The sequence below is a fragment of the Acaromyces ingoldii genome (assembly GCF_003144295.1).
Source record: "Acaromyces ingoldii strain MCA 4198 unplaced genomic scaffold FA10scaffold_4, whole genome shotgun sequence".
Lineage (NCBI taxonomy): Eukaryota > Fungi > Basidiomycota > Exobasidiomycetes > Exobasidiales > Cryptobasidiaceae > Acaromyces > Acaromyces ingoldii.
The window spans coordinates 1,819,533-1,846,895 of NW_020290250.1; the positions used below are offsets into that span (position 1 = coordinate 1,819,533).

Genomic DNA, 27,363 nt, shown 5'->3' on the forward strand with positions numbered 1-27,363 from the left:
ACGGCCTCTGCGCTCGCCAGCTTCTCATAGCTGTCCTATTCGTAATTAGGATAGTGTAGTAGTAGCAGTAGTAGAGACAGATAACGAATCGGATATCGGATACAAAAAAATGGGAACGAAATCTAATCTTTTTTAGGCTTTTTGGCCCTTGTGCGCTATTTGGGCGATCCGGCGTGTGGGGAACGGCGTGACGAGCAGGAGCGCTGGTAAGATAGAGAGAGACAGGCGGGCATCACGGGACCCTCCCCCCAACAGCCACCAAGAACGTCTAAGCTCGTCACGAGCTTCTTCTCCCTGGTTCACCCGACGCGGACCTTGGTCCCTTTCCCTTTGCTCTTCCTGTCCCTTACCACCAGAACACAGACTCACCCACACCCGCTCGTCGATTCGCTGCGCGACGACGACGACGACGACGACGACCTCGACGATGGCAACGGCAACGACACGGTCACAGCCCCTGCCTCCCGCCGGACCGGCGGGAGGCCCCAAACAGAAACAGCCGTATCCCTTTTGGCTCGGTGAGCAAGTCGTGTGCTAGTGGTGGGCACCCCAGAAAGAGACTCACACCCCTCTCTCTGGTCTCGCGCGCAGGCGGAGCGGCGGCATGCTGTGCGGCGACGATTACGCACCCGCTCGACTTGACAAAGTACCGGCTGCAGACGGCGACCAAGAAGCAGGGCATGCTCAAGACGGTCGTCCTCAGTGTCCGAGAGGACGGGCCCCGGAGCATCTTCCACGGCCTCACTGCCACCTGGCTCCGGCAGGCCAGCTATTCGTGGGTGCCGTCTGGCTTTTGCTCCCTTCACTTTTTAAGAGCCACGTACTTACTCTCTGTGAGCCCCAACACAGTATCACGAGATTCGCCGGTGGGTTTCCTGAGAATGAAAGAGCCGCCCAGAGTAGCACTTGCTGACGCGCCCTCTCTTTCTGTGCCGCACAGCGTACGAGAAGGCAAAGGAGCAGTTCATCATCCCTGGCCAGAAGCCGGTGCCAACGTCCAGCGAGCTTGCCATCTGTGCTGCCGGTGCCGGTGCTGTTGCAGGGTGGGTGGTCCTTCTCGATCGACCTTTTACTCCTCTCGGGCTGACTTCTCCTCCTCTCTTTCTCCCTCTTCAGATTCACGGGTGTGCCCGCCGAGGTGGTGCTGGTGCGCATGTGCAGCGATCTGAACCGGCCGAAGGAGCAGCGGTACAACTACCGAAACGCCGTGCAGGCGCTCTTCAAGATCACCGCAGACGAGGGCTTCCCGGCCCTCTTCCGCGGCATGGTGCCCAACATCACCCGCAGCGTCTTCCTCAATGTTGCGTGAGTCTAGTCTCTGGCCATTGGTGGTCTGTGCTCATATCGTATTTTCCCTTCTCTCAAGACAAATGGCCGGCTACGACGCATTCAAGGTGGGTTTAGACTTGACTTATGAGGAGGAAAGGCAGCCGCTGACGCAATGCCACCACAGGAAATCATCAAGAAGCTCAACGTGATCCCCGACGGCCCCTGGCTGCACTTTTCCGCCTCGTTCTGCGCCGGCACGTTTGCCACGACGATTGTCACGCCTGTCGATGTCGTCAAGAGCCGGATCCAGAATGCAAAGGGCGAAGAGGCCAAGCGCGGCATCATGGGCACCATTCGCGAGAGCGCACGGCGCGACGGCATGTCTGTCTTTATGCGCGGTTGGCTCCCTGCCTGGCTCCGTCTGCAGCCCCAGACGACGCTCCTCTTCCTCTTCTTTGAGCGTGAGTTTTTCACGCTTTCCAGCTCGCAGCACCAGAATGCTCTTTGCTAATATTCGCCATCCTTGCTGCCTGCTTTCTCGTTCTTCGAACACAGAATTCAAGGTGAGTTGCAAGCTTGCTTTATCACGTGTCTTTCCTGCTGACCACCTCCTCTTCCCCTTTACAGACTATCATCGACAAGCAGCGAGAGGAGAAGGCCGCCAAGGCCGCTGCAGCCTAGCAGCCTTGCTTGCAAGGGAGCAGCTAGACCTGCACGGCGCTGTTGCTGCTGCTGCTCCCAGTCTCGGGCGCGTGAAAAGGAAAGAGCCGAAAGGCTGGTCGTGGAGATGAGCAATGATGGGAATCAATTACATTACATTGTATGCACTCTTTTGGCGCGACTACTCGTCGTCGCTGTCGCTTCCATAGCCCGAGAGTCCGCCGAGCCCCGTCGCAGCTGGCTTGGATGCGGCCGTCTTTTGCGCTTGCTGCTGCTGCTTTTCGCGCAGGGCGTGGAGATGCTGCAGGGCGTCGCTGCTCAGCAAGCCTGGAGCCGCGGAAGGTGTTGAGGCCACCTTTGCTGGTGTCGGTGCTTCGATCTGTGCCTGGGCAGTGGCTTGTTGCTGCTGCTGCTGCTGCTGCTTCAGCTTCTCGATTTCTTCCCACCCCTTCATGTTCTCCTCCAGCAGCCTCTGGTACTCCTCCTCCTCGTCCTTTCTCCGTTTCCTCGCCTGCTCCCCCTCCTCGCCGTCCTCGAGCTCGAGCAGGCTCCTTCCAGCCTCGCGCATCTCTTCCGTGAGGGAGTCGCCAATGACTTTGAGCCCCTGCTCCTCGCGCTGTTCGCGGTCGCGCTTCTGCGCCACCTGGTCCGGATCGTCGGCTGCCCAGCGCACGTTGAGCACCTCGTCATGGTCCAACGACTGGTTGATCATGGCCTCCTTTGCAAACTGCGCCGCCGTCTCGTCGGCAAAGGTGACAAAGCCGCAGCCGCGCGTGTGCAGCACCCGCACGCGCTCCACGTCGCCAAACTCGCCAAAGTGGCGCAGCAGCACCTTCTCCGTCTGCGAGAGGCCGCGAAAACCCTCGACGCGCGAGCTGCCCTTGCCGAGCGCGGTGGGGTACTTGACCTTCACCTGCGGGTTCACCACGGGCTTGCTTGCGGCCCCTCGCCCGCCGCCACCGGCAGCACCGGCGCCACGCCAGGAGGATGTCATGTTCGCCCCGCCGCCCTGGCTCATGGGCCGCGAAAAAGTGTCGGCCTCCTCGTGGATCTTGCCCACATACAGTGTCCGATTCACGCGCTGGATCGACCCCACGCCGCCCATGTCGTCGCGGTAGCTGCCCTGCTTGGCGCGCCCAAAGATGTCGTGGCCCTGCTCCGGCGTCGAATTGGGCAATCGGTGTAGGAAAGTGCAGTCGGACCTAATTGTGCTCTCGTCAGCATACCAGCTTATTATCTGAGCCGTGAAGAAGCTCAATCGCTCATTCTCCTCGCTCAGTCACTCACCCATTGGGACAGTAACCTCTGGCGAAGAAGAGGCAGATGAAAGCGCCCCCCGCAGCATCCGCCCGTGTATACCCGCTATCTCTCGCAATGTCTACCCTGTGTGACGCCTTTGTCTTCTCTGCATAGTCGTCCTCGCGGTCTCCGCCGGACCACTTGCCGTACCAAATGTTGTATGTCAGACCATTCTGCCCCGACTTATCGGCCGCTTGCTTGATCGCAGTAAGCTCATGTGTCGTGATCTGGCGGCGTGCCGGGCGCGACTTGACCTTGGGCGCGCCTGGCGTCGGAGCGGACCTGACGAGGGTAGACGTCGATGGCTCGCCTGCCTCTGGCGATGCGCTGCTCATCGCTGGAATCTCTGCGACAGCGGCGGGCTGGAGGTTTGTTTGGAAGGATGAGCAGCAAGATTGGATTGAGATGGAGGCCCGTTTGCCTCACGTGTGCGCGCGTCTCACGTGGAGGGCACGCCCGCACGCCCGCCCACCCGCGCACAAGAACCAACTTTGGGCTTTCCATTGCAAGAGCGCAAGAGCTTGCATGCGCCCTTCTTCTTCGAGCGACCGACTCGTGGGACGACTGGGCAACCTGAAAGGAGGCGGGTTTGGTACATGGCACGAAGGCGCCAGTCTGTCCACATTGATCTAGACGCCGTCCGGGATCAGCTGCAGAACCAAGCGCATCAGCAGCAGCTCCAGCAACAGCAGCAGCAGCAGCAACAACAACAGCAGCAGCTCCACGAGGACCAGGCGAGCACCTCTCCTCGGCTTGGCAGGCAGTCCTCGAGGCGGGCGACCAGCACGGCAATTGACATTGTCTCTTCGTCGCCGCTGCAGGAGCTCCAGCTTTCTGAGGAAGAGGAGGAAGACGAAGAGGACGCAAAGAAGAGGAGGACGACTGCATCAAACAGATTCCTCCCCTTTTCTCTCTGGTCGACATCTCCTTCGCCCTCGTCTGCGACAGCGACAGCGACGAGCGACAGGCTAGGCGCTTCGCTTCTCAAGAGCCCATACGGCGACAGAAGGGTGCCCAAGCTGGCTGCAAGCGGCTGGACCGGCAACGGCGTCACCAGCGGAGGAGGTGGTGGTGCCGGTGGAGGAAAGAAGTCTCGAAGGACCGACAGCGTTGCGCTCAGTGAGGCCGAGGACGGCGTCTTCCTTCGTGATCCCACCGTCGGTCGATCGAGAGTAGGAGCACCAGGACCCTCACTGGCTAGTCCGGTCGGTGCACCTGCGTTTGCGAGGAGGCAGTTCAGCATGGCAGCCCTCGCCAGGACATGGTCCTCGAACCGGAGGCTGCTCCTCATCGTAGCCGGCCTCATTCTCGTCAGCCTCGCCATCTTTGGCCCAGGTGATCGGAGGAGAGATGTAGTGGGGTACATGGGCAACAAAGCCAACAAGGCCTGGGGCTCGGCAGAAGGATACTGGGACGATGCGTTCAAGGCTGCCCACCCCGAGGCAGGACTCAATGCTCCCGCTGTGGACGCACCCCAGCAAGCCACATCAACGATTGTATTGCCACCTATGGAGCCGCAGAGAGGCTCGAACGAAAGGCCGACCAATCACCTTGGCATGGCCGGGCCGTCGTTGCTCTCTTCGGTTCGAGAGAAGCCAGAAATGCATGCGGACCGGGCGAAGACGACGAGATGCGACTCCAACGAGGGACGTTTCTCCGATTGGCGTGGACAGAAGCGCCCCGAGGTGCAGTATGCCATCATGATTGATGCTGGAAGCACGGGAAGCAGGGTGCACGTCTACAAGTTCAACTTTTGCTCCTCTTCGCCCGAGCTAGAGGACGAGGTGTTCCAGATGATCAAGGGCGGCCTGTCCGAGTACAGGGCAGACGCAAAGGGAGCTGCGGACTCGCTCAGGCCGCTACTCAAAACTGCCCTAGAAGCTGTCCCGAAGCACCTGCAGCGATGCACACCCATCTCGGTCAAGGCCACGGCCGGGCTGCGACTGCTGGGCCCGGAGATGAGCAAGCGGATCCTCGACTCGGTGAGGGAGATGCTCGTGCGCGAGTACCCCTTCCCCATCGCAGATGGTCGCGACCCAACAGTCAGCCCGCGCGGCATCGAGATCATGGAGGGCCGCGACGAGGGCGTGTTTGCGTGGATCACTGTCAACTACCTCCTCGACCGCATCGGGAGCAGCAACAGCGGCAATCTGGCCCTCGACGATGTCCAGCCAAAGACGGCAGCGGTCCTCGACCTCGGTGGCGCTTCGACGCAGATCGTCTTTGAGCCGGTCCAGCAGAGCGGCGAGCAGGGCATGCACCCTGGCGAGCACGTCTACGAGCTCAAGGGTGCGTTGTGCCCGTAAAGTAGCCTTCACACGACTCAGATTCACTGACTTTGCCCACCATGACAGACTTTGGAGGGAAGACATACACGCTCTATCAGAACTCCTATCTGGGCTACGGCCTGATGCAGGCGCGCAAGTCGATCAACTCGCTAGCCACTTTCACGTACTCGCTTGCCCACCCCGACCAGGTGCGGCTGGGCGAGGCGCCGACGGCTCCATGGCTCGCAACGGGCGGCGTCAAGATTCCCAACCCATGCTTTGAAGAGGGCAAGGAAAAGACGGTCAAGGTCAAGGTCCCAAACGAGGCCGAGGAAAAGGAGGTGAAGGTCATCGGCACCTCTGGCGGCTTTGACGCATGCAGGAGATTGGTCGAAGTCACGATGGACAAGGATGCGTGAGTAGTCTCTTTTCTCCTCTCTCTCTATTATTCGATCTCTATCGAGCGCATTTACTGAACGAGCAATTCCTCGACAGTGTCTGCACGCGACCGCCATGTTCGTTTGCGGGCGTGTATCAGCCCTCGCTGATGAAGGCCTTTGCCGCGAGCCCCATCATTGCCCTCTCTTACTTCTATGACCGGCTGGAGCCGCTGGGCCTGAATGCGTCTTTCAGCATCGCCCAGCTCGAGACGCTGGCGAGAAACGTCTGCTCGCCTAGATCGACGTGGTCGAAGCTGTTTGACGACCGCGCCATGGCCGAGCTCGACGATCGGCCAGAGACGTGCCTCGACCTGACGTTCCAGCTTAGCTTGCTCAAGCTTGGCTACGAGCTCGACGACCAGCGCCAGATCACGGTCGCCAAGAAGCTCGGCGGCAACGAGCTGGGATGGTGCCTCGGCGCACAGCTCCAGGTCCTGGAGGAAGGAGTCCTTTGCAAGGCATAAAGTCATATTCTCTCCTTCGAGATACGGTAGATCTGTGAGGAGAAGACAGAGAGAGAGAAAGCGCTTGCTGCAAATGGAACATCATCTATCTGCATGATTTCAGTCGTCAAATTTCGCATTTTTGGAGGTTGAGGAATGGTTCGGATCCTTTTTGTACAATGATTGGGAGTGCGTGAAAAAGAGGGAAAGAAAGAAGGGAGAGTGACACTATCACCACGCTCTTCCTTCCTCCGAGTAGATTCTCTGCTGCATCGACTCGGTATGCCGATGTGAGGCTCCGCCCGTGAGGGTGCCAAACGCGCTCGCCGTCTTGTCTCGCACGCCGCTCATGAAGCCAGATGCCGATGAGGCTGATGCAGGGGAACCGTCCATCCACCGGTGTGGGACTTGGTTGTTGTGGTGGTTGTACGAAGGCACGCCGGGCGCCCTGGAGCTGATGCCCGTGAGGCCGGAGGACCGAGCATACGCGCTCGAGTAGCTCGCCGCATACTGCTCGGGACTCGTCTCCTGCTCGCCGCTGCCGAGCGTCTTGCCAGCGACACGCATGATGCGGTCACCCACGCGGAGCCCAAAGCCAGCGCAGACCCAGACGCCGCCAAGGATGCCGGCAAGCCTGACGAGGAACTGGGTCAAGGTGGTGGTGCGCTCACGAATCGTCATGATCAACGGCTCGACGTCATACTTGATAAAGATGCCTGGCACGCCCATGCCATGTTCGACGGTGCGCGTGTAGTCGTTTACGCTGTACTGGTTCGTGTTCAGCCGTCGTCCCCACGCGTCGATGAACGTCGTGGGGATAATGGAGACAAAATACTGGAAGACGGCAAAGTGCTCTTTGGACATCTCGACGCTCGCATCGAGCGGCTGGGAGATCTGGGGAAAGTAGGGACCAAAGCTGAACTCGTGAATGACGTGCGACAGGTTCATGAGCGAGTGGTCCGTGTGCTCCCAGCTCCAGTAGCCGTGGCCTAGCGTGGTAATGTGCAGGTTGCCCGTCACCTTTTTCGCATTCATCGAGCCAAAGATGCGGCAGGCCGGTCCGTCTGGCACGATGTGCGATGTGCGGCTGAACGAGGCCTGGTGTGGACCGGCAGGTCTTCCTTCCTTTTGGAACATCGACTTGGAATTCTTCTTCTTGGAGGCGCTAATCGTGCCACCGACGGACAGATCTCGTTGCGGAATCGAGTCAATGCGCCCTGCGTGGCCAATCTCAAACGTTGTCCCATCCTTTTGAAATTCGGAGTCGGAAATGTGCAGTCGGTCCCCGACGGCGTCTCGGATGTCGATGGTGAGGTCTGCGCGTTGGCATTAGACAATTCGAGAATGGTCAGCGTACGAAAGGAGCAGAGAGAGGAGATCATGATGCTCACAGTGGCATGGCATGGCGACAGTGGCGTCAAAGTTGATCTGCATCTCCTGCTCAATGTGATTGTCGACCTTGAAGGAGGTGTGCTGCTGGCCGTACAGATAGTCCCGTGCCTCGTTCCAACACAGCACGATGAGGCAGAGGATCACGGCAATCGTCAGGGCCCCGCCCCTGGACGACCTTTTTCTGTACAGTGGTTGTGTCTGTGCGAAGGAGTGGCTCAGCTGAAGCTCCTCTGACAAGATTCCCGAGCAAAAGCCTGACTTACTTTAGGGAAGGCATCGAATTGCCGAATCTGCCTCGTCGCAAGATTGTTAATGGTCAGCGAACGAGGAAGGGGTCTCGTACAGCTCTTGCGCTCACCTGAGGCAATTTGTCGAGCTGGTCGAGCAGCGGGTTCTTCTCCTCCATCTTGACGATCCAGCCTTGCTCACAGCTGGCGTCGCTTGCACGTTGCACTTGGGAAGGAAGTCAGCAACTTAAAATGAGAAAACGCGCCAGCGATGGCGGGGGCAAGTCGAGGTCCGCCCCAGAGCTCACTACATTTCTCGGCCGAAGCTGGATCAAGGCACGGGGGGGTTGCGTTGCGTTGCGTTACATTGCGTAGATCATCCCATCACTGGTTGACCCACCGTCGACGATCATCAAGATGGGCGCAGCGCTGTCGATTCCCTTTCTGGGCGGCGGCCTAATCTCATCGCTCGTCGGATCCTGCCTCACGGGCTTGGCCTTCTTCTGCACCTCGACGGCCGCCTCTGCTTTCTTCAAGTCATGCAACTGCCAGAGCTCCATCGCCACCCGCGTTGGGTTCTGCCTCATCTTCTGCCTCGATGCCCTCCTGGCTTGGCTCAGTCTGACGCGCTTCGTCATGGACAAGCTCGAAGACTGGAGCTACCAGTATCTGAAGCTGGACTGCAAGGACAAGGACCGCTGCTACGGCGTCTTGGCTGTTCACCGGATCACATTCGCGCTCGCGCTCTTCCACCTCATCATCGGTAGTCTCCTCATTGGTGTCAAAGACACCCGCACCAAGAGGGCAGCCATTCAAAATGGGTGAGTTCAACACTTGATCTACCTTGCTGTGGCTCAGCACCGCTAACTCCATGCCGATGATCACAGCTGGTGGGGACCAAAGGTGCTCCTGTGGCTCGTCCTCACCGTCCTCATGTTCTTCATCCCCCACGGCTTCTTTGTCGTCTGGGCAAACTACTTTTCCCTTATCTTTGCCTGCATGTTCATCGTCGTCGGCCTCGTCCTCCTCGTCGACTTCGCCCACACCTGGTCGGAGACGTGCCTGGACCGCTGGGAGACGACCGAGGCGCCCTTCTGGAAGTACACGCTGATCGGTAGCACCTTGGGCATGTACGCCGCCGTCATTACCGTCACTGGACTTCTCTACGGCTTCTTCTCGGGCAGCGGATGCGGCCTCAACACATTCTTCATCACCTTCAACCTCATCCTCTGCCTCGTCGTCACAGCTCTATCCGTCAGTCCGGCGGTGCAGGAGTCGAATCCTCGAAGTGGGCTGGCACAGAGCAGCATGGTGGCTGCCTACTGCACCTATCTTATCGCGAGCGCCGTCATGAACCATGACAATGCGCAGTGCAACCCCATAACGAGGGGACGTGGCGGTGCAGGGGCAAAGAAGACGACAGTCGTTGTGGGCGCTTGCTTCACTTTCCTCGCGATTGCCTACTCGACAAGCCGAGCGGCGACGCAGAGCAAGGCACTCGTCGGTCGCAAGCGGGCGCTGGCCAATCAGAGCAGCACACCACCGGCCGGCTATGGGCCTCTGGCGACGCACGACTCCGAGGATCACCAGAGCTCGGGTGGCGTCACGACGGAGCAGCCCACCCGCAAGGAGGACCTTCGCATCCAGGCGCTGCGTGCTGCTGTGGAGGCAGGCAGCCTTCCTGCTTCTGCTTTGGAAGAGGACGACGATGGCAGCGAGGATGGCGATGTAGGCAGCCTGGGAGGAGGACCCGGTGACGAGGCAGATGACGAGCGAAACGGGACACGGTACAACTACACGTTCTTCCACTTCATCTTTGCCATTGCCGTCTGCTACACAGCCATGCTCCTGACTGACTGGTGAGTGTACACTCTCCTTTTCTCTTCTCGCTGTTCCCGTGTCAGTGCTGACAAAGAGCTTGATGCTGTTTGCAGGCGTTTCGTCAAGCTCCAGGGACCATCGCCCGAACCGACTGAAGAGGGGGGGCAGGTCGTCTTTATCGGCCGGTCTCCCACCGCCATGTGGATGCGGGTCGTCAGCAGCTGGCTCTGCGTGGGTCTGTATGCCTGGAGCCTCGTCGCACCTGTCCTGAGTGAGTCGAGTGTGCTTTGTTCCCGAGAAATAATCAGCTCACGCCTCGCCTCTCCTCTCCATTTCAACAGTGCCCGATCGCTTTGGAGATTAGTGTCTTTCTCTCTTTTCTGTACTGTACATACGTTCGCAAACGTCGGCCTCTGCCCTCGAATGATATTCGAATGATGGAGCCTTTTTCCTTGCTTCTTCCTCTCGGCGGCCCGGAGTCCGAATTGAAGGAACAAAAGGGACCGGCGCAACCGGCACCGAGCGGGCGGGCATATGCGCGAAATCCGACGAACCTGCATTTAGGAGAAAATAATGTGAAAATAAACAGAGGCCGAAAGCGTGAACCGTAGAAAAAGAGAGAGAGAGAGAGAGATAGAGCGCGGCCGTGCTCTCTTCTTTTGCTTGGCACCGCTCACGAGACCTGGTCCCCCCACTTTCCTCGATTGAACCCCATACGATACGCCTTTGGTATGGCTCAGTCCTCGCCGCGCAAGGGAAAGGCACAGGGACACCAGCACCAGCGTAGCGACTCGTCAGACTTTGCAGGAGGGAGCAGCAGCAGAGGAGGAGGAGGAGGGCAGCGGCGCCGAGCGTCGTACGAGGACGAAGCCGACGATGAGGACTACCCCTACGAAGACGACGAGGACGAAGAGGAGGACGAGGATGGCATCATTGAGCTAGGCATGCCTCTGACGTACGATCGCTTTCTCGCCTCGCATGTCCTCTCGCTCCTGCCCGCCTTTTCGCTCCTGCTGGCCCTCGGCCTCTTTGCGTGGGAGGCCCCGTGCGTCCTGACGGACGTGGGCGAGTCGACACAGGAGGAGTCGCGCAGCCTGTGCCGGAGAATGGCTAGCGAAGGGAGCAGCATCACGGCGTTTGCGCTGGGTCTGGTCGGATGGAGCGCAAGCTTTGCAGCGAGGCATGCCGTGGAGAAGCTCGTTGGTTGGGCAGCATCGGGTGTGAGGCTGGTGTTGAAGAGGCCGACTGGCACGCTAGAGGGAGAGGCCCAACAAGAACAAGAAGGAGAAGGGGAAGGCGTGCTCGAGACTATTGTGTTTTTGGCCATTCGCACCGTCTGGCTCGAGGTGCTGCGCATGATGAGCATCCTCATGGCATTCAGTGTCATCCTGGCCCGTCTCGCAAGGCTTCGTGCGCGCGTGCAAAGCGGGAATGCCCATTCCGAAGGCATGCTCTCGCCATGGGATCTCGATTGGTACGATCCGAGATTTGCCGCAAGCCTCTGGGTTGCGTTGGGCTGGGCCACAACGGAGTTCGTCGTGACGTCTACGCAGATGTTCGATCGATTGACGCTGTACCGTTCTGCGTTTGACCAGCCGCAGGATGTCGAGACCGACGTTGAGGCCGCCCTTGTCTCACGCCCTGACGCAAACGCAGCTGTCGACAGCGAGGAAGAAGAGTATATCCAGTCACCCATAAAGACGTCCTTCAACGTCGCATCGGCAGCGATGAAGCGCTCCGCATACGCCTCGGACCTCGAGAGCAGCAGCAGTGGAAACGAGTCGGGCGCTACAGTGACGGCACGCAGCTCGGCAAACAATCATCACAAGGTACCTGGCGAATTGGCCGGAAATGGTCATCAGCAACAGCAGCAGCAACAGCTCCGCAAGGTGACACCCGAAGAAACGTTGAGCAAGGCCCGCGCGGAGGCAAGGCGGACCTTCCTATCCTCGCGGCGCATCATCACGCCCTCGTATGGCTCCATTGATGCAGTCGCCAGCTCGCCAGCTTCCCCACGGCGGACTGAAGAGGAGGAGCTGAACGCACTCCAGACACGTCTTTTCAACTCCCTCGACCGGCTGATCATCGCCAAGAAGCGTTCCGACCTCGAGGCGAGCCTCGGTGTGCCTCTTCCAGATGTCCCTCTCGTTCTCTGCTCACTGTGGCGCATCGACGGCTTCCTCTGGAACTTGGGCAGCACCCTGCTCCTTTCCGCCTCGCTGACCCTCGCCCAGGGCCCGCTCTCCTCGGCGTCTTCTCCTCTGCCAGACCCGTTCGTGCCGTTACACAAGATTGCAACGACGCTGGGCTGCCTGATTCTTCTTCACGGCACCTTTACATGCTTCTGGAACCTTACGCTGCCCCGGCTCGGCTTTGCTGTCGTGACGTACACGAGCCTCTTGGCTGGATTAGGCCTCGTTGCGAGCGCCCTGGCGAGGTGGGGGCTTCTCGTCTGATCTTTCCCCTTTTCATTTATACCCCTTTCATCTCTCTCTCTTTCTTGTAACGAGCAGCGCCTTTTGGCGAGAGACGACACGCAATGCTGAAATGACATCGACCCATTAATTACCGTCTCCCATGATAGGGGATGAGCGCACCGCAGAAAATACATTATTACTCTTCTCGCTTCAAGACTCTGTCCACTTCGCCCTCTTCGATAGACTCTCCCTCCATCAGCCGCTTCCAGACCCTGACCAGCCTCCGCTTTTCTCCCTTGTTCCTCTTCTCCTTCACGCCGGCCTCCATGTCGTCGGCCATCTCGCTCGCCTTGACCGTGAGGGCCTTTGGCAAGCCCGCCAGGCGCGCACAGTGGATGCCAAAGCTTTTTCTGGCCAACCCGCTCTTGAGCTTGTACAGAAACGTAATCTCGTCGCCGTCCTCCTCGGTGGCCGAGAAGCCTTCTTCGCCTTCGGCGTGATTCTCGAGGTAGGCCATGTGCATGCCGCGCAGTGCCAGCTCGCCGCCCTGGTCAAAGGTCCACTTGCCCAGATTGGCAAAGTGCGTGACGAAAAAGAGCGTCGGCTGGCGCTCCGGCTCCCTCGAGAGAAGGTGGACGAGGACGGCTTCAGCAATGGCCGTGCCGTCGTGCGTGCTCGTCCCTCGTCCGAGTTCATCGAGAATGACGAGGCTGCGGCGCGTGGCGACAGCCATGATGTCGCACGTCTCCTGCACCTCGACCATAAACGTGGATCGGCCCTTGGCGAGCTCGTCCGAGGCACCCATGCGCGTCAGCACGGCGTCGCGTAACGACAGCTTGGCCGAGGTGGCGGGCACAAAGGAGCCGAGCTGGGCCATGACAACGATGAGAGCAATGGCGCGTACAGTCGAGGATTTTCCTGGTGTACGATTGTCAGCTTCGGATCGTCGAAGAGGGAGATCGATACTCACCGCCCATGTTGCTGCCGGTGAGAAGGACACCGCGCGCACCGTCGGACGAGTCCTCACCCAGTGTAATGTCATTGGGCACTGTCGAACAAGGTTCAGTGACCGGACGACTGTTGATTAGATACTGAAAACAACCCACCGTAGTCATCTTGCAACGTCTCAGTCATGGGATGTCTGAAACCCTCGAGCTCGAGACAGTCTCCCCCTTCGACAAAGGCCGGCCTTGAGTATCCCGGCAGTGTCGCCACGGTAGCAAGGCTAGCAAGTGCATCGAGTGTGGCCAAGCCTACTATCATGCTTCTCAGGAGCGAGTAGTGCTTCTCACAGAGCTCTGACGTGAAGAGGGCAAACGCTCTGTCGGCTTCCTTGTCGAGCGTCTCCTGAAGCTGGTTCCTCTTTTTCATGAGATCGACAATCGTTGGCGTGCGGTAGCGGACATAGGCCTTGGTGCTGTTGATACGTTGCCACGACTCGGGCATTTCCTTTGCCAGCGTTGTGCGCACCTCAATCAGATATTCTTCTTGGGCCACCGTTGCGTACTTGAGTCTCGGATTGCGAAGAAACTTGCGCAGCTCGCTGAGGTGCTCGTCGAGCTCGCTGTCAACAACAGCGATGAGATCTTTTGCGTCTTGGACAGCCGGGTAACGGTCTGGATCAGTAAAAAGATTCCGCTTGTCGTTCTTGCGCGCCTCTGAAATCGAGATGGCGGACAGCGTCTCTTCAACGAGCTGCCTGCCCTTTGGAAGCGAGGCGAAGGCATCCTGCAGCACTTTGGACCTCATTTCCTCCGGCACATCGTCTGCGCCATATTCGTGCGTGAGCCGATTGAGCGAGAGGAAGATCGTGGCCAGCTCCGTCGGTGTCGCTCGATCGTAGCTGAGCCTAGCAAGGCCTCTCTCAAGGTCTGGCAGGTTCTGGAGCATTGACGGTATCTTTGCCACCAGGTGCAGCGTTTGACTGTCTGACTTGCCAGTTGTCCCCTCCGCTAGGACGCCAACGGCCTCGCTCCGCTGGGAGAGAGCTTCGATGTTGGTCAGAGGCCGACCGAGCCACCGCTTGAGGAGCCTTCTGCCCAGTGATGTCTTGCAGCCCGAGGCAAGGAGCCAGAGCAAGGAGCCCTTCTCTCGTCCGTCTGTATTGTTGCGGAATATCTCGAGGTTGGAGAGAGTGTTGCCGCTAAGCAGGATCTCGTTCCGGCTGCCGAAGCTGGCAAAGTTGGTAGCCAGTCGAAAGATGGAGGCCAGGCCGAATGTCTCTAGGTGCTTGATGGCTCCAGCCAGAGCCACGAGGGCGAGCTGGGGAAGGTGCACGACGACCGAGAGAATCTTTTCTGGATCCATCGGCTTCTCGGTCAGATTTCCCATCGTCTTGGCCTCCTCCTTTTCCATGCCTTGCTTTGCGTAAAAATCGCCCACGGCCGAAAGAGCCTCGTTGAAGCTGGGAGACGCATCGATGCGCTCCAATCGGACCCTGTCGATGCCATTGCCTGCTGAGCCGGAACTGGTCTGTCCTGCAATGTACTTAATGAGCTTGTCCGTCTGCTTGGACAGCGACTCCGAGGGTGGCGCAATGATCTCTGCTGGTTGCAGGTGGGCCAGACGAGTCTCGAGGTCCGGCCGCATATTCCCGTCGGTAAATTGGTCATACGTCACAATGCCCTGTCTCGCTCGCCCGTCTCAGCAACTGGTTCAAGGGGCATTTTTCGAGAAGGAACACCTACCGTCGAAACCTGAATAGCGATGAGGCCAATGGAGACCCTCTCGTCTGGCCCACTGGCGCCCTCTCTCCTTTCCACAATGGAGACGAGGCTTCTCGTCGCGCTCGGATTGCCAATCGTCTCTTCCGGGTCACCCTGTGCTCCTGTTCCGGTGTCCAGGCTGTCAACCCACGTCGAGGCTGTGTAGAGCTCCGTGAGATCTCTCGCAAAGGGCTTGGACGCATTGGCCGACGCAGCCTTGAGCGCCCTCGTTTCCGTCTGGCGAATCACGCCGACCTTGTGACCGGCAGCGAGAAGCCGTTTGACGTGGTAGTGGAGGCGGTGGGTGGGAATGATGGCCGACCAGAGATGCTTGTCTTTGAAACAGGCTATGTTGAGCTCGCGCGAGGCGATGTGGGCATCGTCACCGTAGAACTTGAACTTGTAGCCAACCTCGACGCACAGCACCACGCCGGGATGCTGCCTGCGCAGTTCGAGGTACTGCGTCTCCAGGGGCGTATAAGGTGTACCATCGGGGGCGATAAGCTGGCCCTTTCTGTTGCGTTTCAGCATCGCAAGCATCGTTGAGTCATTGTTCGCAACATCCTTGTCCACCTCCTTGCCCTTGCTACTGGACCGAGTTGGTGCTGGGGTAGCAGCAAAGCGTTCAAACCGACTCGCTGCTGGTATTTCTTCCTCCACGCCGGACATGGGAGAGACTGATCCAGCATCGTCATCGTCGTCACCGCCGCTCTCGATGTCGACGTCGATGGCCTCTGGCTCAGCGCGTGCAACAGGTCTTCTCGCCGCTGATGGTCGGGGCGCGGTCGCTGCTGCGCTGCCAAGCTTCCATCGGTCCATTCTGCTGACTCCACTCCCATCACCGTCCTTGCCTTCGACACTTGTCTTTGGCAGCTTGCTTCTCGCAGGAGCAGGCGGAGGCGAAGGCGAAGGTGGCCTCTTTTTTTGCAGCGCACTCGCCACGCTCTTGCTTGAAGAAGCGCTCGCATCTGGAGGGGCGCCCTTGGGAGCAAAGTACGACGATATAAGCCCATTCTTCTTGGCCCCGCCATTTGCAGACGACGACGACGAAGAAGAAGGCGCCATCGCTGCCAATGGACCACAGGGCTCCCCCCGTCGATGGATGGAGAAGAGCGAAAACGAGGCGCGAGAGTGAGGTGTTGGTCTCCCACTTCCAAATTTCTAAAGCTGCGCGTGTAAATGTTCGCGTCAGCCCTCTCTTTCTCAGCTTCTCCAAAGAGAGACAAGAGAGGAGCGACGACAGGGATGGCCGCCTCGCTCCTCATCCCGCTTCACATCCGCTACATCCAGACGCTGGCCTCGCACACCTCGTCTCTCACCTACCACCTCACGACGCACCTCCGTCTCAACGCAATCTACTGGGCCGTCACTGCGCTGCACCTGCTCAATGCGCCCAAAGATGCCCTGCCGCGCGATGAGGTCGTCGACTACGTCTTGTCCTGCTTTGACGAGAGCAGGGGCGGCTTTGGCAGCCACACGGGTCACGATGCACACATTCTCAGCACGCTGAGCGGGATACAGGTGCTGACGATCTACGACGCCCTTGACCGGCTTCAAGACAAGCGAGAGCGCTTGATCCAGTGTGAGTTCATGTACACTCCATTCTGCCGTCCTCTATGAATGCTAAGAAAGACGGCCTTTTCGACCAACACCAGACATTCTCTCGCTGCAAGAACCCGTGACGGGTGCATTCGCAGGCGACGACACACACCTCGAATACGACACCCGCTTCCTGTACTGCGCCATGCAGGCTCTGGCTCTGCTGAGCACCTGCCCCCCTTCCTCCTCCTCCTCGTCGCCGTTGCCGCCGGTGCAGCTTCCGAGTGGAGTGACCCTGCGCGACCCGTTAACCCGCCTGGACCGCAAAAAAACCATCGGCGCCGTGCTCGCCAGCCGCAACTTTGACGGCGGCTTCGGCACGGGCCCCGGCGCCGAGTCGCACGCCGCGCAGACGTTTCCCTGCATCGGCGCCCTCAACATTCTCGACGGCCTTGATGAACTAGCACGCACGGACCAAGACAGGCTGGCGGCCTGGCTCGCCGATCGGCAGCTGCCCAACGGCGGGCTCAATGGCCGGCCACAGAAGCTCGAGGACGTCTGCTACTCCTGGTGGGTGCTCTCCAGCCTCTCGATGCTCGGCAAGCTGCACTGGGTCAATGGCGACAAGCTCTCGCACTTTATCCTCAGCGCTCAGGTGAGTGACCGCCGGCTCCCTCTTCCCACTACCACGCCATGCTGACAAGGCCGCTATCAGGACCCGGAAAACGGCGGGATAGCAGACCGTCCGGACAATGTCGCAGACGTCTTCCACACCCTCTTTGGCGTTGCCGGCCTGAGCCTGCTCCAGGTCAAGCCGCACGCAGACGGCTTAGCCAACGTCGACCCGGTGTACTGCTTGCCTGTAGATGTGATGAAGCGTCTCGATGGCCTGGCCAGACCATATCAACGCTCGCCGTCAGAGCGGGACATGAATAGATGATGAAATTGAATGTATCAAAGGGTATCAGAAAGATTGAAGTGAATGCACATAGATAGATGGAAGTTAATGAAGAGCTGAACGATCGCTTAAATCAAGAAGAGGAGCTGCCACTGCCGCCACCAGGGACCCAGCCCTCGCTCGTCTCGAGGACCTTGACGACGCCCTTGAGCAAGCCTGCCGCCGTGGGTCCCAGGAGACCTTTTTTCTGCATCTCCTTCGAAGCACCTGCCTCAGGTCCCGTGTCCTCGTCGTCAGCGTACTCGATGCCTGAGCGACGGGGTTTATTCCGCGCAGCTCTGGCGGCCCTCCTTGCCTCTCTTCTCGCCTCCCTTCGTCGTCGCCTCTTGCGCTGCTTCCTGCCCTCCTCGGCTCTTCCCTGTGGCGGAGGTGCCCCGTGACCGTTGGGTTGGGATCTCGGCACTCCGTCCCTGGCGTCGTCGTCGTCATCGTCAAAGACGATCCCTCGCTCGTCCTCGTCCTCTTCTTCGTCTTCGGACCGCATCCCAAACTCGCCTCCCTCTTCTTCTTCCTCCTCGCCCCAATCGCTCCCTCGTTCCTCGTCATCCTCGTTACTGCTCGCGCTCGCCTCCGCCTCTACATCTGCATCTGCCGCCTTGGCAGCCGGTTCTTTTCCTCCTCCGAGACCCTCCTCGCCTTCGCCCTCGTTCTCTGGCTCCTTCATGGCCGTGTCGATCGCCATGGGGATACTGAGCGTGACTCGTGCGAGCTGCAGCGTCAATCTCAATCGGCCAAAGACGTCAAAGTAGGAGAGCTGGCGCAGGTTCTGCTGGATCTCGTACAACCTGATCAGCTCAAACCGAATGACGGCCAGGTACTTTCTGCCCGCGAGGAGCATCGAGCGCAGCCGGCGAAAGGCGCCCTCGATGCTGTCTGCAGCGTCATCGCCCAGGTTGAGTCCAGGATTGCCCTCGTTCATTGCGTCTTTTTCCAGGAGCGCTCAGTCAGTCAGGTGGGTCTGGCCTAGTAGCAGCAGAGGGAGCAGCTACTCACTGACGAGAACCCTAATCATCTCAAAATCGCCATCGAGAAACTCGCAAAAGACGGCATACAGAACCGAATTCAGCGTCTCGTCTCCATTGACGCCCGCGCCCGCAGCGGCACCACCACCGGGACCAGAGGGATCATTGAGAGCCGCTGCGAGGTCCTGCCGTCCCGAGACGTCGTACATGCGCCTGCTCGTCGGCTTCGACAGTGTCTGATAGGCAAAGGAGACCTTCTGAAAGGCAGTCACGCATGGCGCATACGATGGCAATTTGCTATCGATCATGTCCCAAGTCAGCATGCCTATTCAAGCACCTGGTCACTCCCTCTAGCGAACTCACTCGGGGTGACAGACCCGACTCCGGTTTAGAAAGCCCCGTCGAATTTCGTCCGTCTTTGCCGATCGCTTGACGCCGAGGATCTCGTAGAGGTCCTCTTGCGCCACGATGCTATCGATGACCTTGATCTTTGCGAGCTCCGCAGGGCTCCGCTCCTCGAGCATGGCATCGATTCCGCCGGCTGACGCAGCAACAGAGGCGTACGAGGGCGGCGGCGACGTCGGCAGCGCCGTCGATGCAGCAGCGCCGTCCGCGGCGGCATTGTTGCTGCTTGCCCGTCGAGGTCCGCGTGCCGGGTGTCGCTTCACCTTGTTCTCGGCAGACGCCGGCGCAGGCCCTTTGCCGTTCGTCCCCGTCGCTAGTTCAACAGGCCGTGATCAGCATTTGGGAAACATTGAAAGAGGCGTCGTTGCATGTATGCATTGCTGCAGGACTTACCATAGTTGTAGAGCGAGGAGGCCACAAACATCTCGCACGCTCAATCTCCTCTCCTGGCCCGACCAGTTTCTTTGGCGAGCGCAAGAGCCCGTCGCGCACAGCGTGCGGTGTAGAAGGATCACTCCGCACACTCTCCTGGAGACCTGCGGCGTCGCGCTTCCTCTCTCTCTCGAGAGCTAGTCAGACGAGAGCGATAGGAGTAGGCGTAGAGGTAGTAGTCGTGGAAGGGGTCCAGCTTCGCAAGGGGCCCGACCGACCGACGAAGCGGTGCATTTCTCCCGCGCGCGCCCCCAAGTCCAAAGTTTAGAAACTCAAAAGCTCAGGCGCGCGCATGTGAAATCTGCAGGCAGCTTCGACGGCTACCTGTGAATAAACACTGACAGACCACTTGCCTGCCTTCTAATAAGCTGGCCAGGTGAAAAGCGTGCGTGCGCGGCGCAGATCACACGAGGAAATGACGGAACAAGCACCGACAAGAAGGAAAAGGAGAAAACGGGATCATATTCTTTTGGTTTTGATGAGAGAAGAGAGAGAAAAGGGAGCTTCTACTCTACTGCTTCAAGAAATGGCTGAGAAAGAAAAGAGGAGAGGCGGGAGGAAAGAAAAAGAAAGAGAATACAAGAGCAAACAAGACCGCGAAACCAGGTTAGAGCTTGTCGTAGTAGTAGTCGACGGGAGGAACTTCCTCCTTGAGACCCTTGCGGATTCGGATGCTCTTGACGAGGTCGTACAGCTTGCCAGTCTTGTCGTTGGCGACACCGTTCATCAGCGACCAGTGGTCGAACACGGCCTGGGGGAAGGCCTGGCCACCAGTGGCCTGGCGCAGGTCGGCGTTGAAGCCGAACGACTCGGCGACGGGCAGGTGGGCCTTGACGGTGTACATGGGCGTGCCGGGGCGTTGCTCCTCCATGTAGACGGTTCCTCGCCTCTTGTTGAGCGTCGAGTAGATGCCGCCCAGACCAGACTCGGGGCACTGGATCTCGACGTTGTACACGGGCTCCTGCAGGCCCGGCTGGGCGAGCAGCGAGGCGGCGTAGCAGACACGGCGGCACGTCGGGATGATCTGACCACCACCACGGTGGATGGCGTCGGTGTGCAGCGTAACATCGAGGATGTTGAAGCGGACACCACGAACCGGCTCCTCAGCGCAAGGGCCCTCCTTGGTCGCCCACTGGAAGGCAGCAACGCACGAGTCCTTGATTTCGTTGAGGTACTGGACACCCTTGGTGACATCGACGAGGAGGTTGGGGCCCGTCGTCTCGGGGCCGAAGCACCAAATCTTACGGGCGTCGGTGACGTCCCAGCCGTACTCGTCGGCGAGGATACGGGCACGAGCCTTGAAGTCATCTCGGGGAGCAACAGTGCCCTCCTCGATGGCCTTGGAGAGCTCCTCCTCGAGGGGAAGAGCAGTGACATAGAGACGGTTGTGCTTGTTCTGCGACTTGGACAGGGCCGTCATGGACGACTCGGCGTTGACAGTCTCACGGTAGCCGACGACGGGGTCCGAGATCTTGAGGGGAATCTGGGCGTGGTCCTCCTCGAGGTCCTTGAGGCAGATCTCCAGGTGGAGCTCACCAGCACCGGCGACAATGTGCTCACCGGTCTCGTTGATCCAGGCCTGGACGCAGGGGTCGGACTTGGAGAGACGCTTAAGACCTTCGACGAGCTTGGGCAAGTCGTTGGCGTTCTTGACCTCGACGGCGACCTGAACGACGGGCGAGACGCTGAACTTCATGACCCTCATGTTGTGGGCCGTCTCGGAGCTGGTGAGGGTACCGCTCTTGAGCAGGAACTGGTCGACACCGACGAGACCAAGAATGTTTCCGGCGGGGCAGTCCTCGATGGGCTCGATGTAGCGACCCATCATGAGCACGGTACGCTGGATCGACTTGACGAAGAGGTCCTCCTTCTTGCCGGGCGTGTAGTTGGGGCCCTGGATACGGATCTTGGGGCCCGACTTGACGGTACCCGAGAAGATACGGCCGAAGGCGTAGAATCGGCCCTTGTCCGAGGTGGGGACCATCTTGGAGACGTAGAGCATCAGAGGACCCTTGGGGTCGCAGTCGCGGATACCAATGGCCGACTCGTCGTCCATGGGGCCCTCGTACAGGGTCTCGACACGGTACTTCTGGGCAGTGACGGGCGAGGGGAGGTTGATGACAATCATCTCGAGGAGGGCGTCACCGGCGGGGAGGAACTTGCGCATGACAACCTTGAGGAGGGCCTTGCCCTCGAGGTCCTTCTCCTCCTGGGTAAGAGTAACCTCGAGCTTCTCGAGGATCTTGGCCGTCTCGTCCTTCTTGAAGTTCATGATCGAGTCGAAGACCTTGAAGATGGGGTCGAGAACGAACATGTTGAAGGCACGCTCGAGCTGGTTTCCGTCAGCGTCCTTGTCCTTGGTGGTCCACTTCTTCGTCTTGGGGTTGAAGAAGTTGTCACCCCAGAGCTTCGACATCATCTTGTCCTTGTCGGTACCGAACTTCTTCGAGTACCGGGCAGCGAACTGACGGAGGGTGAAGGCCCAGCCGTGGAGACCCGAGGCAAAGGCAACGGTTCCCTTCTCGGGGTAGACCTGCGACTCGCCAAGGACGGGGTCGTTGTACATGGAGATGACGACGTTGACCGACTCGATGGTTCGCGAGAAGGACTGGAAGAGGTCCTCCTTGCCGACCTGGAGCTCGAGGAGAGCACGGTCGACCTTGTTGAGGCAGACGACGGGCTTGATGCGCTCACCGAGAGCCTGACGGAGCACCGTCTCGGTCTGGACACAGACACCCTCGATGCAGTCGACGACGACGAGGGCACCGTCGGTGACACGGAGAGCGGCAGTGACCTCCGACGAGAAGTCGACGTGGCCAGGCGAGTCAATGAGGTTGATCAGGAACTCGTTGCCGTCGGTGGTCTGCTTGATGGCACCAAGCTCTTCCTTGTCCATGGGGAAGTACATGGAGATGGCCGTCGACTTGATGGTGATACCACGCTCCTTTTCGTCGTCACGGGTGTCGGTGTAGCGCATGTCACCGGCCTTGGCCGAGGCAATGATACCGGCCTTGGACACGAGCGAGTCAGTCAGCGTCGACTTGCCGTGGTCGACGTGGGCAATGACGGACATGTTGCGGATGTTGGACCGCTTGTCTGTAACGCCACAGAAGTCAGTTTTCCCTTTCTGAGCGTCGGCTGGTTCACAAGACGCAGAAACTCACCCATCAGGCCTCGGATCTCATCGACCGTGAAAAGAACCCTGTGTGGCGAGGAAAGGGGGAGGTGTGAGTACTCTTTTATCCTTCAAGCGAGCCTCCCTTTCTCCTCGGTCTATAATCTCGACTGTCGCCTGATCGTGCACCGACGCCACCGGGCTTGCGCAGCACTCACATCTTGTCTTAATGTACCGAGGGGGGCAAATGCAGGTGGGACGGACGGAGATTAAGGAAGAGAAGGAAGAGAAAATAGGCACGCTCGATACGACTCCCTGGATCCAGCAGACGGAGAGAGGAGAGAAGAAGGAGGGTGCGAGAGTGTCCTTTCCCTGGAAAGGTTCTCGGACAGGAGGAGCGGTAGGTAAGATGGGTTGGTGAGGGAGGAAGGGCGGTGGTTAGGGCGCGATTTCTGAAATTTTTTTCCTCCTCTCGTCGAGGGCTCCTCTGCCCTTCCTTCTTGTTGCTCGCCTAGCTGGCTTCTGCTTTTCGAACGCCATGTGGCGTGTTAGAAAAAGAAAAAAGCTTACTTTGCCTTAAATCCGCAAGGACGGCTCCGCAGTCAATGATCAGCCCCATCCTCAGATCGTCGATGAAAGCAATTGACATTCTAATAGTGATGATGATGATGATGGTGGTGATAATGAAATTACACACTTCAGCTCTTCTGCTTCCTTGCCTTCCGCTTGCGTCCAATCATGCTGCCGAGCTTGTCCCCAAGCTTGTTGGTGCCCTCGGTCCCCTCTCGCGCGAGCTGCCTTTCCTCCCGCGAAGACGACCTCGGTGCCGCCGCCTTTGGCTTGGTCGCCTGGTTCCAGTTTTCTCTTCGCGGCGCCTTGGTACTCCTTCGACGGCCGTTATCATCGTCGTTGGAGGCGTCATCGCGTCCGCGCTTGGCCGGTCGCATCGAGGACGGCGGAGCATCCTCTTGGAAGGGGCCCTCTCTCCTGCGTCTAGCACCATCGCGCTGACTCTGCGCCCTCTCCTTTCTCTTTCTTGTGATGGTCACGTTCTCAATCGAGAATTCGACAAGAAGCAGGCCGCCTCGCTCGCTCGCCTCGACCTTGGCCCCGGCCTTGAGCTCGGCGTGCCTCTTTTCGACCCGCTTGAGGCGAGCCTCGGTCTCGGCTCGCTCCTCGCCCTTGAGCGCATTGTCGCCTGTCAGCGAGCCCTTCATGCCCTTGACCATCGACTCCAGCTCGTCGATCCAGAACTTCTGCATGAGCTTGGAGACTTCCTTGGAGGCATTTGCCCATCGGACGACCTTGAGGGCGTCGGCAAACGTCCTCATCTCGAGGAACGCGTATCCCCGGCTCCTTCCTTGACCTGTCAGGGGGTCCAGCCGGGTGTCGTTTTGGCGGACAACCTTGCTCTGGATGACGGCGGTCGGCCTCTCGTTTACCTTCTTGGAAGTCTTGCTGCCCAGGGTACCACTCTCCTTGAGCTCGGCCAGCAGCCTCTTCGATTCGGCTTTCTCCTCGGCGCTCAGGTCTTCGCGCTCGCCACGCTTGACCTCTGCGTCAAACTCGCGAGTCGCATACAGAGCGATTCTCTTGAGCGTCTTCTGCGTCGCATACAGGGGCAGCTGTCTCACGCTCAACCGTGTCTTGCTGATGTACAGACCAGGGTTGGACTGCAGCTGGCTCTTTCTCAGTGAGAAGCCCGCCAGCCTCTTTTCTCGCTCCTGCTCTGACAGCTGAGAGGCCAAGGCGGTGCCGGGCAGAGGCACGCCCTCACGCATGAGGTAAGTGTTGCGCTTATCGCCCTTTTCGCGCAGCTTTCGGGCGTTGGTCTCGAGCGCCGTCGCCTCCGTCCGCGCCACGGCCGGCACGACGCTGAGTAGTCGGCCGTGGAGATTGAGCTGGGCGGCCAGGGGGGCGCTCGGATCTGCCGTCAACACCGAGGGCTGGCTGAATGGATTCTGCTTGCCCGCCGCCATCGAGGAGGAGGCGGCGGCAGAAGACCTGAGGCCGGCCTCCTGCTCGACAAGATTGACCTGCCGGAGGGCCTTATCGGCGCTCTCCTTCTGCCAGAAGCAAACGAAGCCAGTGCCCTTTGGCCGCTTCGTCGCCTTGTCCATCGTCACCTTGGCGTAGCGAAGCGGGCCAAAAGAGCGGAAGAGATCGCGTAGCTCAGCCTCGGTGGCCTGGTAAGGCAGGTTGCGGATGAAGAGCGTCGTTCCCTCTTCTGGTTCGGGCAATGCTGGCTTGCTCGCTTCCTCAGCTTCCTCGTCCTCGCTACCCTCTTCTTCCGCATCAGTCTCCCCTTCCTCATCCTCGTCTTCACCCTCGCTCGCCTCCTTTTCCGTCTCCTCTCCATCGGTCTCTTCGGCCTTTTTCTCCCACTCCTTCTTGCTCAGCGCCCAGTCCACCGCCACTGTCCGGGCTGGCTGGGCAACCTTGGCAACGTCCTCGAGTGCCTTTTTGGCCGCTTCTCTTCCGCCCTTTCCCTTTGCCGCTTTGAGCTGAGCCTTCTCTGCCGCGCCGCGACCGATCTCCTTGCCATTGACGCCTGTGATGGCGCGCGAGGCATCGGCGCGCGAGACAAGCCAGACAAAGGCAAAGCCCCGCCCTTGAGGCTTCGATGTCGGGCGTGGCTTTTGCTCAGCCACTTGCTTCTCTGCATCGGCCTCGTCTGACTCGTCATCGTCCTCGTCCTCGACCTCGTCCTCGTCTTCCTCATCGTCCGAGCTGCCAGTGCCGTTCGTGCCATCCGCCATCTCCTCGTCTTCCTCACTCTCGTCCTCGTCGTCCTCGTCGTCCTCGTCGTCCTCGTCGTCCTCGTCATCATCCTCTTCCTCGGATGACTCGTCGCCTTCGTCAGACGATGACTCGTCAGCCTCCTGCTTGACAGCAACTGGCTTTTGAGGCACGTCGACGCTAAAGATGGGGCCGTATGGCAAAAAGACGGCGCGGAGATCCGCATCGGTAATGTCAAAGGGCAGGTTGCGAATAATGAGCCGGCTGCTCTGATTGACGTCCTGGCCCTTGATGCTGCGTTGCAGCGCTGCCCGTTGGTCGGCCTCCTCTGCAATCTTTTGCTGAATGGCCTCGCGCTTGGCCTTTGTCTCAGGCCTCATGTGCGCCTCGAGCCTCGCAGCGCCATCGAGCCTCTTTTTCAGCACGGCGCTGAGCTGGGCACCCTTGAACGTGTGTGCATGCAGCTTCGTCACCGCCGTCATGGCGTGGTTTGGCGTGCGGTAGACGACGTGGGCCACATCGTCGTTTGTCTTGGTTGTTTCGAAGGCGGGCGCGGGGTAGATGACGTTTTCCACATCGCCAATCTTTCTTGTCCGCTTGTACAGCGACTTGCTGTCCGCCTTTGGCTGGCACTTTGCCAGGCCCGTCAGCACAAGTGTCCGGATCGCGTCCGGGTCCTTTGACGTAGTGGGCCGGGCTGGATTCGGCCGCGCCTGGCTTGCGGCTGGCTCGTCCTTGTCAGCGTCGTAGATGTTCAAGCCTCCTGCCTCCTGCGTTCTTGCCGTCGTGCCGCTCGACTCGACCTTGGAGTAGCGCTCCTTTCCCTTGACGCTTGTCGACCATTCGATCCTCATCTTACGTTTGCCCCCATCGAGACTCTTTCCCTGCATCTCGCCGAAGGCCCGCTGTGCATCTTCGGCGATGGCAAAAGTCACATACCCCACACCCTTGGACTTGCCTGACTCCTTGTCCGTGACGACAAAGGCCCTCCGCAGCGGGCCAATGTCCGAAAAGAGCGTCGACAGATCCGTGCTTGTAGCCGAAAAGGGCAGCGACGACACGAAAAGCGTCGCATTCTTCCCCTCCTTTCCCGCCTCGGCAGATGCTGGCTCTGTTGTTGCACCCTTGCTCTCCCTCCCCTTGGCCTCCTGGGCGCCCTTGTCAAAGTACCTCGGCGGCCCCATCGTTGTCTCTGCCCGGCTCTCGCTCTCTTTGGAAAGCCTCGAAAAAAGAAGACTTGCCTGCACTCAACACCGCTCGAAATTTTTCCCTCAAAAATAATTTCTGTGCTTTCTGGGCACGTGATTCGTTTCCCCTCCACCACACAAGCGTCTCTCAGCCCGCTGGTTCCAGGGGGGGGACTGTTGACGGTCCCATAGAACTTGGTCGCCTGTCGCAAGCCTCATTACAGCTGCGCAGCGGAGACCACCTACTGAGATCTGTTATGGACGAAGGAGGATGGGCGATATCGTTATGTAAATGACTCGCAACACCGACGCAGCTTCTCCGACGTGTTATTGATTGTAGGGATGGGCGCACATCACATGAGGGCGGAGATGCGAATGGCCGTCTACAGAATTCCGAAGGATGCTCTTCTCCGGCGCCAGGGACGGGCGGGCAGGCGCTCACCCTCGCCCGGACGAGTCTGCTACGGTCGGCGAAAGAAAGCGTGGAAGGGAATGGCAATTGTGCCAAGAACGACCGTCCATCGCGAGGAGCTCGCGGCCTTGATGTGATGAGCCCCGTCCTTGTCACATTGCACAAGTGTACTTGCAAGGACGTCTTCAGGATTTCCGTACACCAGAAATCCCGCGCAGTCGCGGTCAGACCTCACTACGCAGAACATTCGTAGGAAGAGAGCGGAGTTGTCTTCTTAGAGAGAAGAGAAGAGCCCCGCCCTCGTGAGCCCAGCGACGCGCGGACGGGTGATGAGTGGCACGAAGCAGCCCAGCTTGTGCTTTCTGAGCAAGAGAGCAGCAGATTTGATGCTGAGCTCTGGCTTGCCCTGCCGTCGGATGATGAGAAGGGGTGCACCCAGCGTCGCTCACGTTCCGTCTCCGACACAGTGGGAGGCTTTGTGGTCTGAGGTGTCTTGGCCATTCTCTTCAGTGCGCGGCGCGGTACACATAGGCAGCGCACGGTGCGGTGAAAGCCTTCACCTTGAGGGCTACTCCATTGCTAGCAGTTTCTAGTCTTCAAGAGAGCGCCCGACTAAAGGTCACTGGAAGAGGACATAAAAGGCGGCCTCTTTCGTCCTCCCTCGCTCTCCCTCA

The 27,363-nt window shown here is 59.3% G+C and overlaps 11 protein-coding genes across 11 annotated transcripts; 5 read left to right on the forward strand and 6 right to left on the reverse strand.

The window, feature by feature from the left end:
* Positions 1 to 154: 154 nt before the first annotated feature.
* Positions 155 to 2,106, forward strand: FA10DRAFT_268151 (mitochondrial carrier). The gene is made up of 9 exons (XM_025522207.1): positions 155 to 518; positions 592 to 775; positions 850 to 866; positions 941 to 1,043; positions 1,117 to 1,305; positions 1,367 to 1,394; positions 1,454 to 1,730; positions 1,825 to 1,832; positions 1,897 to 2,106. The coding sequence occupies exons 1-9, from the start codon at positions 428 to 430 to the stop codon at positions 1,948 to 1,950; spliced, it is 951 nt and encodes a 316-aa protein (XP_025376822.1). The 5' UTR covers positions 155 to 427; the 3' UTR covers positions 1,951 to 2,106.
* FA10DRAFT_150016 (hypothetical protein) lies at positions 1,920 to 3,602 on the reverse strand. Its single transcript, XM_025518092.1, has 2 exons — positions 3,217 to 3,602; positions 1,920 to 3,131 (listed from the first exon to the last, which is right to left on the reverse strand). The coding sequence occupies exons 1-2, from the start codon at positions 3,561 to 3,563 to the stop codon at positions 2,111 to 2,113; spliced, it is 1,368 nt and encodes a 455-aa protein (XP_025376823.1). The 5' UTR covers positions 3,564 to 3,602; the 3' UTR covers positions 1,920 to 2,110.
* Positions 3,603 to 3,776: 174 nt separating this feature from the next.
* On the forward strand, positions 3,777 to 6,591 carry FA10DRAFT_268152 (hypothetical protein). Its single transcript, XM_025522208.1, has 3 exons — positions 3,777 to 5,517; positions 5,583 to 5,910; positions 5,991 to 6,591. The coding sequence occupies exons 1-3, from the start codon at positions 3,825 to 3,827 to the stop codon at positions 6,397 to 6,399; spliced, it is 2,430 nt and encodes an 809-aa protein (XP_025376824.1). The 5' UTR covers positions 3,777 to 3,824; the 3' UTR covers positions 6,400 to 6,591.
* Positions 6,462 to 8,268, reverse strand: FA10DRAFT_302946 (DUF1692-domain-containing protein). The gene is made up of 4 exons (XM_025525188.1): positions 8,129 to 8,268; positions 8,034 to 8,060; positions 7,770 to 7,968; positions 6,462 to 7,694 (listed from the first exon to the last, which is right to left on the reverse strand). The coding sequence occupies exons 1-4, from the start codon at positions 8,174 to 8,176 to the stop codon at positions 6,610 to 6,612; spliced, it is 1,359 nt and encodes a 452-aa protein (XP_025376825.1). The 5' UTR covers positions 8,177 to 8,268; the 3' UTR covers positions 6,462 to 6,609.
* Positions 8,269 to 8,414: 146 nt separating this feature from the next.
* FA10DRAFT_221726 (TMS membrane protein/tumor differentially expressed protein) lies at positions 8,415 to 10,073 on the forward strand (the record flags this gene model as incomplete). The annotated part of the gene is made up of 3 exons (XM_025518554.1): positions 8,415 to 8,818; positions 8,885 to 9,856; positions 9,932 to 10,073. Coding segments are annotated over 3 exons (1,518 nt in total), but the record flags the coding sequence as incomplete, so codon positions are not given.
* A 431-nt stretch (positions 10,074 to 10,504) lies between these two features.
* FA10DRAFT_268155 (hypothetical protein) lies at positions 10,505 to 12,388 on the forward strand. Its single transcript, XM_025522209.1, has one exon. It carries the CDS (start codon positions 10,550 to 10,552, stop codon positions 12,272 to 12,274), a length of 1,725 nt encoding a protein of 574 aa, XP_025376827.1. The 5' UTR covers positions 10,505 to 10,549; the 3' UTR covers positions 12,275 to 12,388.
* FA10DRAFT_253867 (hypothetical protein) lies at positions 12,369 to 16,083 on the reverse strand. The gene is made up of 4 exons (XM_025519709.1): positions 14,923 to 16,083; positions 13,342 to 14,860; positions 13,206 to 13,283; positions 12,369 to 13,153 (listed from the first exon to the last, which is right to left on the reverse strand). Exons 1-4 carry the CDS (start codon positions 16,003 to 16,005, stop codon positions 12,432 to 12,434), a joined length of 3,402 nt encoding a protein of 1,133 aa, XP_025376828.1. The 5' UTR covers positions 16,006 to 16,083; the 3' UTR covers positions 12,369 to 12,431.
* Positions 16,084 to 16,138: 55 nt separating this feature from the next.
* On the forward strand, positions 16,139 to 17,473 carry FA10DRAFT_243192 (terpenoid cyclases/Protein prenyltransferase). The gene is made up of 3 exons (XM_025519304.1): positions 16,139 to 16,522; positions 16,596 to 17,134; positions 17,195 to 17,473. The coding sequence occupies exons 1-3, from the start codon at positions 16,186 to 16,188 to the stop codon at positions 17,417 to 17,419; spliced, it is 1,101 nt and encodes a 366-aa protein (XP_025376829.1). The 5' UTR covers positions 16,139 to 16,185; the 3' UTR covers positions 17,420 to 17,473.
* Positions 17,405 to 19,369, reverse strand: FA10DRAFT_268158 (DnaJ-domain-containing protein). Its single transcript, XM_025522210.1, has 4 exons — positions 19,198 to 19,369; positions 18,763 to 19,117; positions 18,431 to 18,696; positions 17,405 to 18,361 (listed from the first exon to the last, which is right to left on the reverse strand). Exons 1-4 carry the CDS (start codon positions 19,226 to 19,228, stop codon positions 17,511 to 17,513), a joined length of 1,503 nt encoding a protein of 500 aa, XP_025376830.1. The 5' UTR covers positions 19,229 to 19,369; the 3' UTR covers positions 17,405 to 17,510.
* Positions 19,370 to 19,691: 322 nt separating this feature from the next.
* FA10DRAFT_268161 (putative EFT2-translation elongation factor eEF2) lies at positions 19,692 to 22,773 on the reverse strand. The gene is made up of 3 exons (XM_025522211.1): positions 22,570 to 22,773; positions 22,401 to 22,438; positions 19,692 to 22,332 (listed from the first exon to the last, which is right to left on the reverse strand). Coding segments are annotated over exons 1-3 (2,529 nt in total). The 5' UTR covers positions 22,572 to 22,773; the 3' UTR covers positions 19,692 to 19,843.
* Positions 22,774 to 23,008: 235 nt separating this feature from the next.
* Positions 23,009 to 26,325, reverse strand: FA10DRAFT_268162 (hypothetical protein). Its single transcript, XM_025522212.1, has one exon. The coding sequence runs from the start codon at positions 26,272 to 26,274 to the stop codon at positions 23,050 to 23,052; it is 3,225 nt and encodes a 1,074-aa protein (XP_025376832.1). The 5' UTR covers positions 26,275 to 26,325; the 3' UTR covers positions 23,009 to 23,049.
* Positions 26,326 to 27,363: the final 1,038 nt, after the last annotated feature.

Bases quoted from the DNA above. Each gene is read 5' to 3' on its own strand.
- FA10DRAFT_302946 (XM_025525188.1), bottom strand. From the start codon at position 8,176: ATGGAGGAGAAGAACCCGCTGCTCGACCAGCTCGACAAATTGCCTCAG. The intron at 8,061-8,128 runs GTGAGCGCAAGA...GCGACGAGGCAG, and splicing joins AGCTCGACAAATTGCCTCAG to ATTCGGCAATTCGATGCCTT. The intron at 7,695-7,769 runs GTGAGCATCATG...GCCAACGCGCAG, and splicing joins TGTCGCCATGCCATGCCACT to ACCTCACCATCGACATCCGA.
- FA10DRAFT_268155 (XM_025522209.1), top strand. From the start codon at position 10,550: ATGGCTCAGTCCTCGCCGCGCAAGGGAAAGGCACAGGGACACCAGCAC.
- FA10DRAFT_268158 (XM_025522210.1), bottom strand. From the start codon at position 19,228: ATGTTTGTGGCCTCCTCGCTCTACAACTATG. The intron at 19,118-19,197 runs GTAAGTCCTGCA...CTGTTGAACTAG, and splicing joins CTCCTCGCTCTACAACTATG to CGACGGGGACGAACGGCAAA. The intron at 18,362-18,430 runs GTGAGTAGCTGC...TCCTGGAAAAAG, and splicing joins GATGATTAGGGTTCTCGTCA to ACGCAATGAACGAGGGCAAT.
- FA10DRAFT_268152 (XM_025522208.1), top strand. From the start codon at position 3,825: ATGGCACGAAGGCGCCAGTCTGTCCACATTGATCTAGACGCCGTCCGG. The intron at 5,518-5,582 runs GTGCGTTGTGCC...CCACCATGACAG, and splicing joins GCACGTCTACGAGCTCAAGG to ACTTTGGAGGGAAGACATAC. The intron at 5,911-5,990 runs GTGAGTAGTCTC...ATTCCTCGACAG, and splicing joins GTCACGATGGACAAGGATGC to TGTCTGCACGCGACCGCCAT.
- FA10DRAFT_268162 (XM_025522212.1), bottom strand. From the start codon at position 26,274: ATGGGGCCGCCGAGGTACTTTGACAAGGGCGCCCAGGAGGCCAAGGGG.
- FA10DRAFT_268151 (XM_025522207.1), top strand. From the start codon at position 428: ATGGCAACGGCAACGACACGGTCACAGCCCCTGCCTCCCGCCGGACCG. The intron at 519-591 runs GTGAGCAAGTCG...TCTCGCGCGCAG, and splicing joins GCCGTATCCCTTTTGGCTCG to GCGGAGCGGCGGCATGCTGT. The intron at 1,395-1,453 runs GTGGGTTTAGAC...ATGCCACCACAG, and splicing joins CCGGCTACGACGCATTCAAG to GAAATCATCAAGAAGCTCAA.
- FA10DRAFT_243192 (XM_025519304.1), top strand. From the start codon at position 16,186: ATGGCCGCCTCGCTCCTCATCCCGCTTCACATCCGCTACATCCAGACG. The intron at 16,523-16,595 runs GTGAGTTCATGT...GACCAACACCAG, and splicing joins GCGAGAGCGCTTGATCCAGT to ACATTCTCTCGCTGCAAGAA. The intron at 17,135-17,194 runs GTGAGTGACCGC...GGCCGCTATCAG, and splicing joins ACTTTATCCTCAGCGCTCAG to GACCCGGAAAACGGCGGGAT.
- FA10DRAFT_253867 (XM_025519709.1), bottom strand. From the start codon at position 16,005: ATGGCGCCTTCTTCTTCGTCGTCGTCGTCTGCAAATGGCGGGGCCAAG. The intron at 14,861-14,922 runs GTAGGTGTTCCT...CGAGCGAGACAG, and splicing joins TCGCTATTCAGGTTTCGACG to GGCATTGTGACGTATGACCA. The intron at 13,284-13,341 runs GTGGGTTGTTTT...CTTGTTCGACAG, and splicing joins GACGTTGCAAGATGACTACG to TGCCCAATGACATTACACTG.
- FA10DRAFT_150016 (XM_025518092.1), bottom strand. From the start codon at position 3,563: ATGAGCAGCGCATCGCCAGAGGCAGGCGAGCCATCGACGTCTACCCTC. The intron at 3,132-3,216 runs GTGAGTGACTGA...GAGCACAATTAG, and splicing joins AGAGGTTACTGTCCCAATGG to GTCCGACTGCACTTTCCTAC.
- FA10DRAFT_268161 (XM_025522211.1), bottom strand. The intron at 22,333-22,400 runs GTGAGTTTCTGC...GTGGCGTTACAG, and splicing joins TGAGATCCGAGGCCTGATGG to ACAAGCGGTCCAACATCCGC.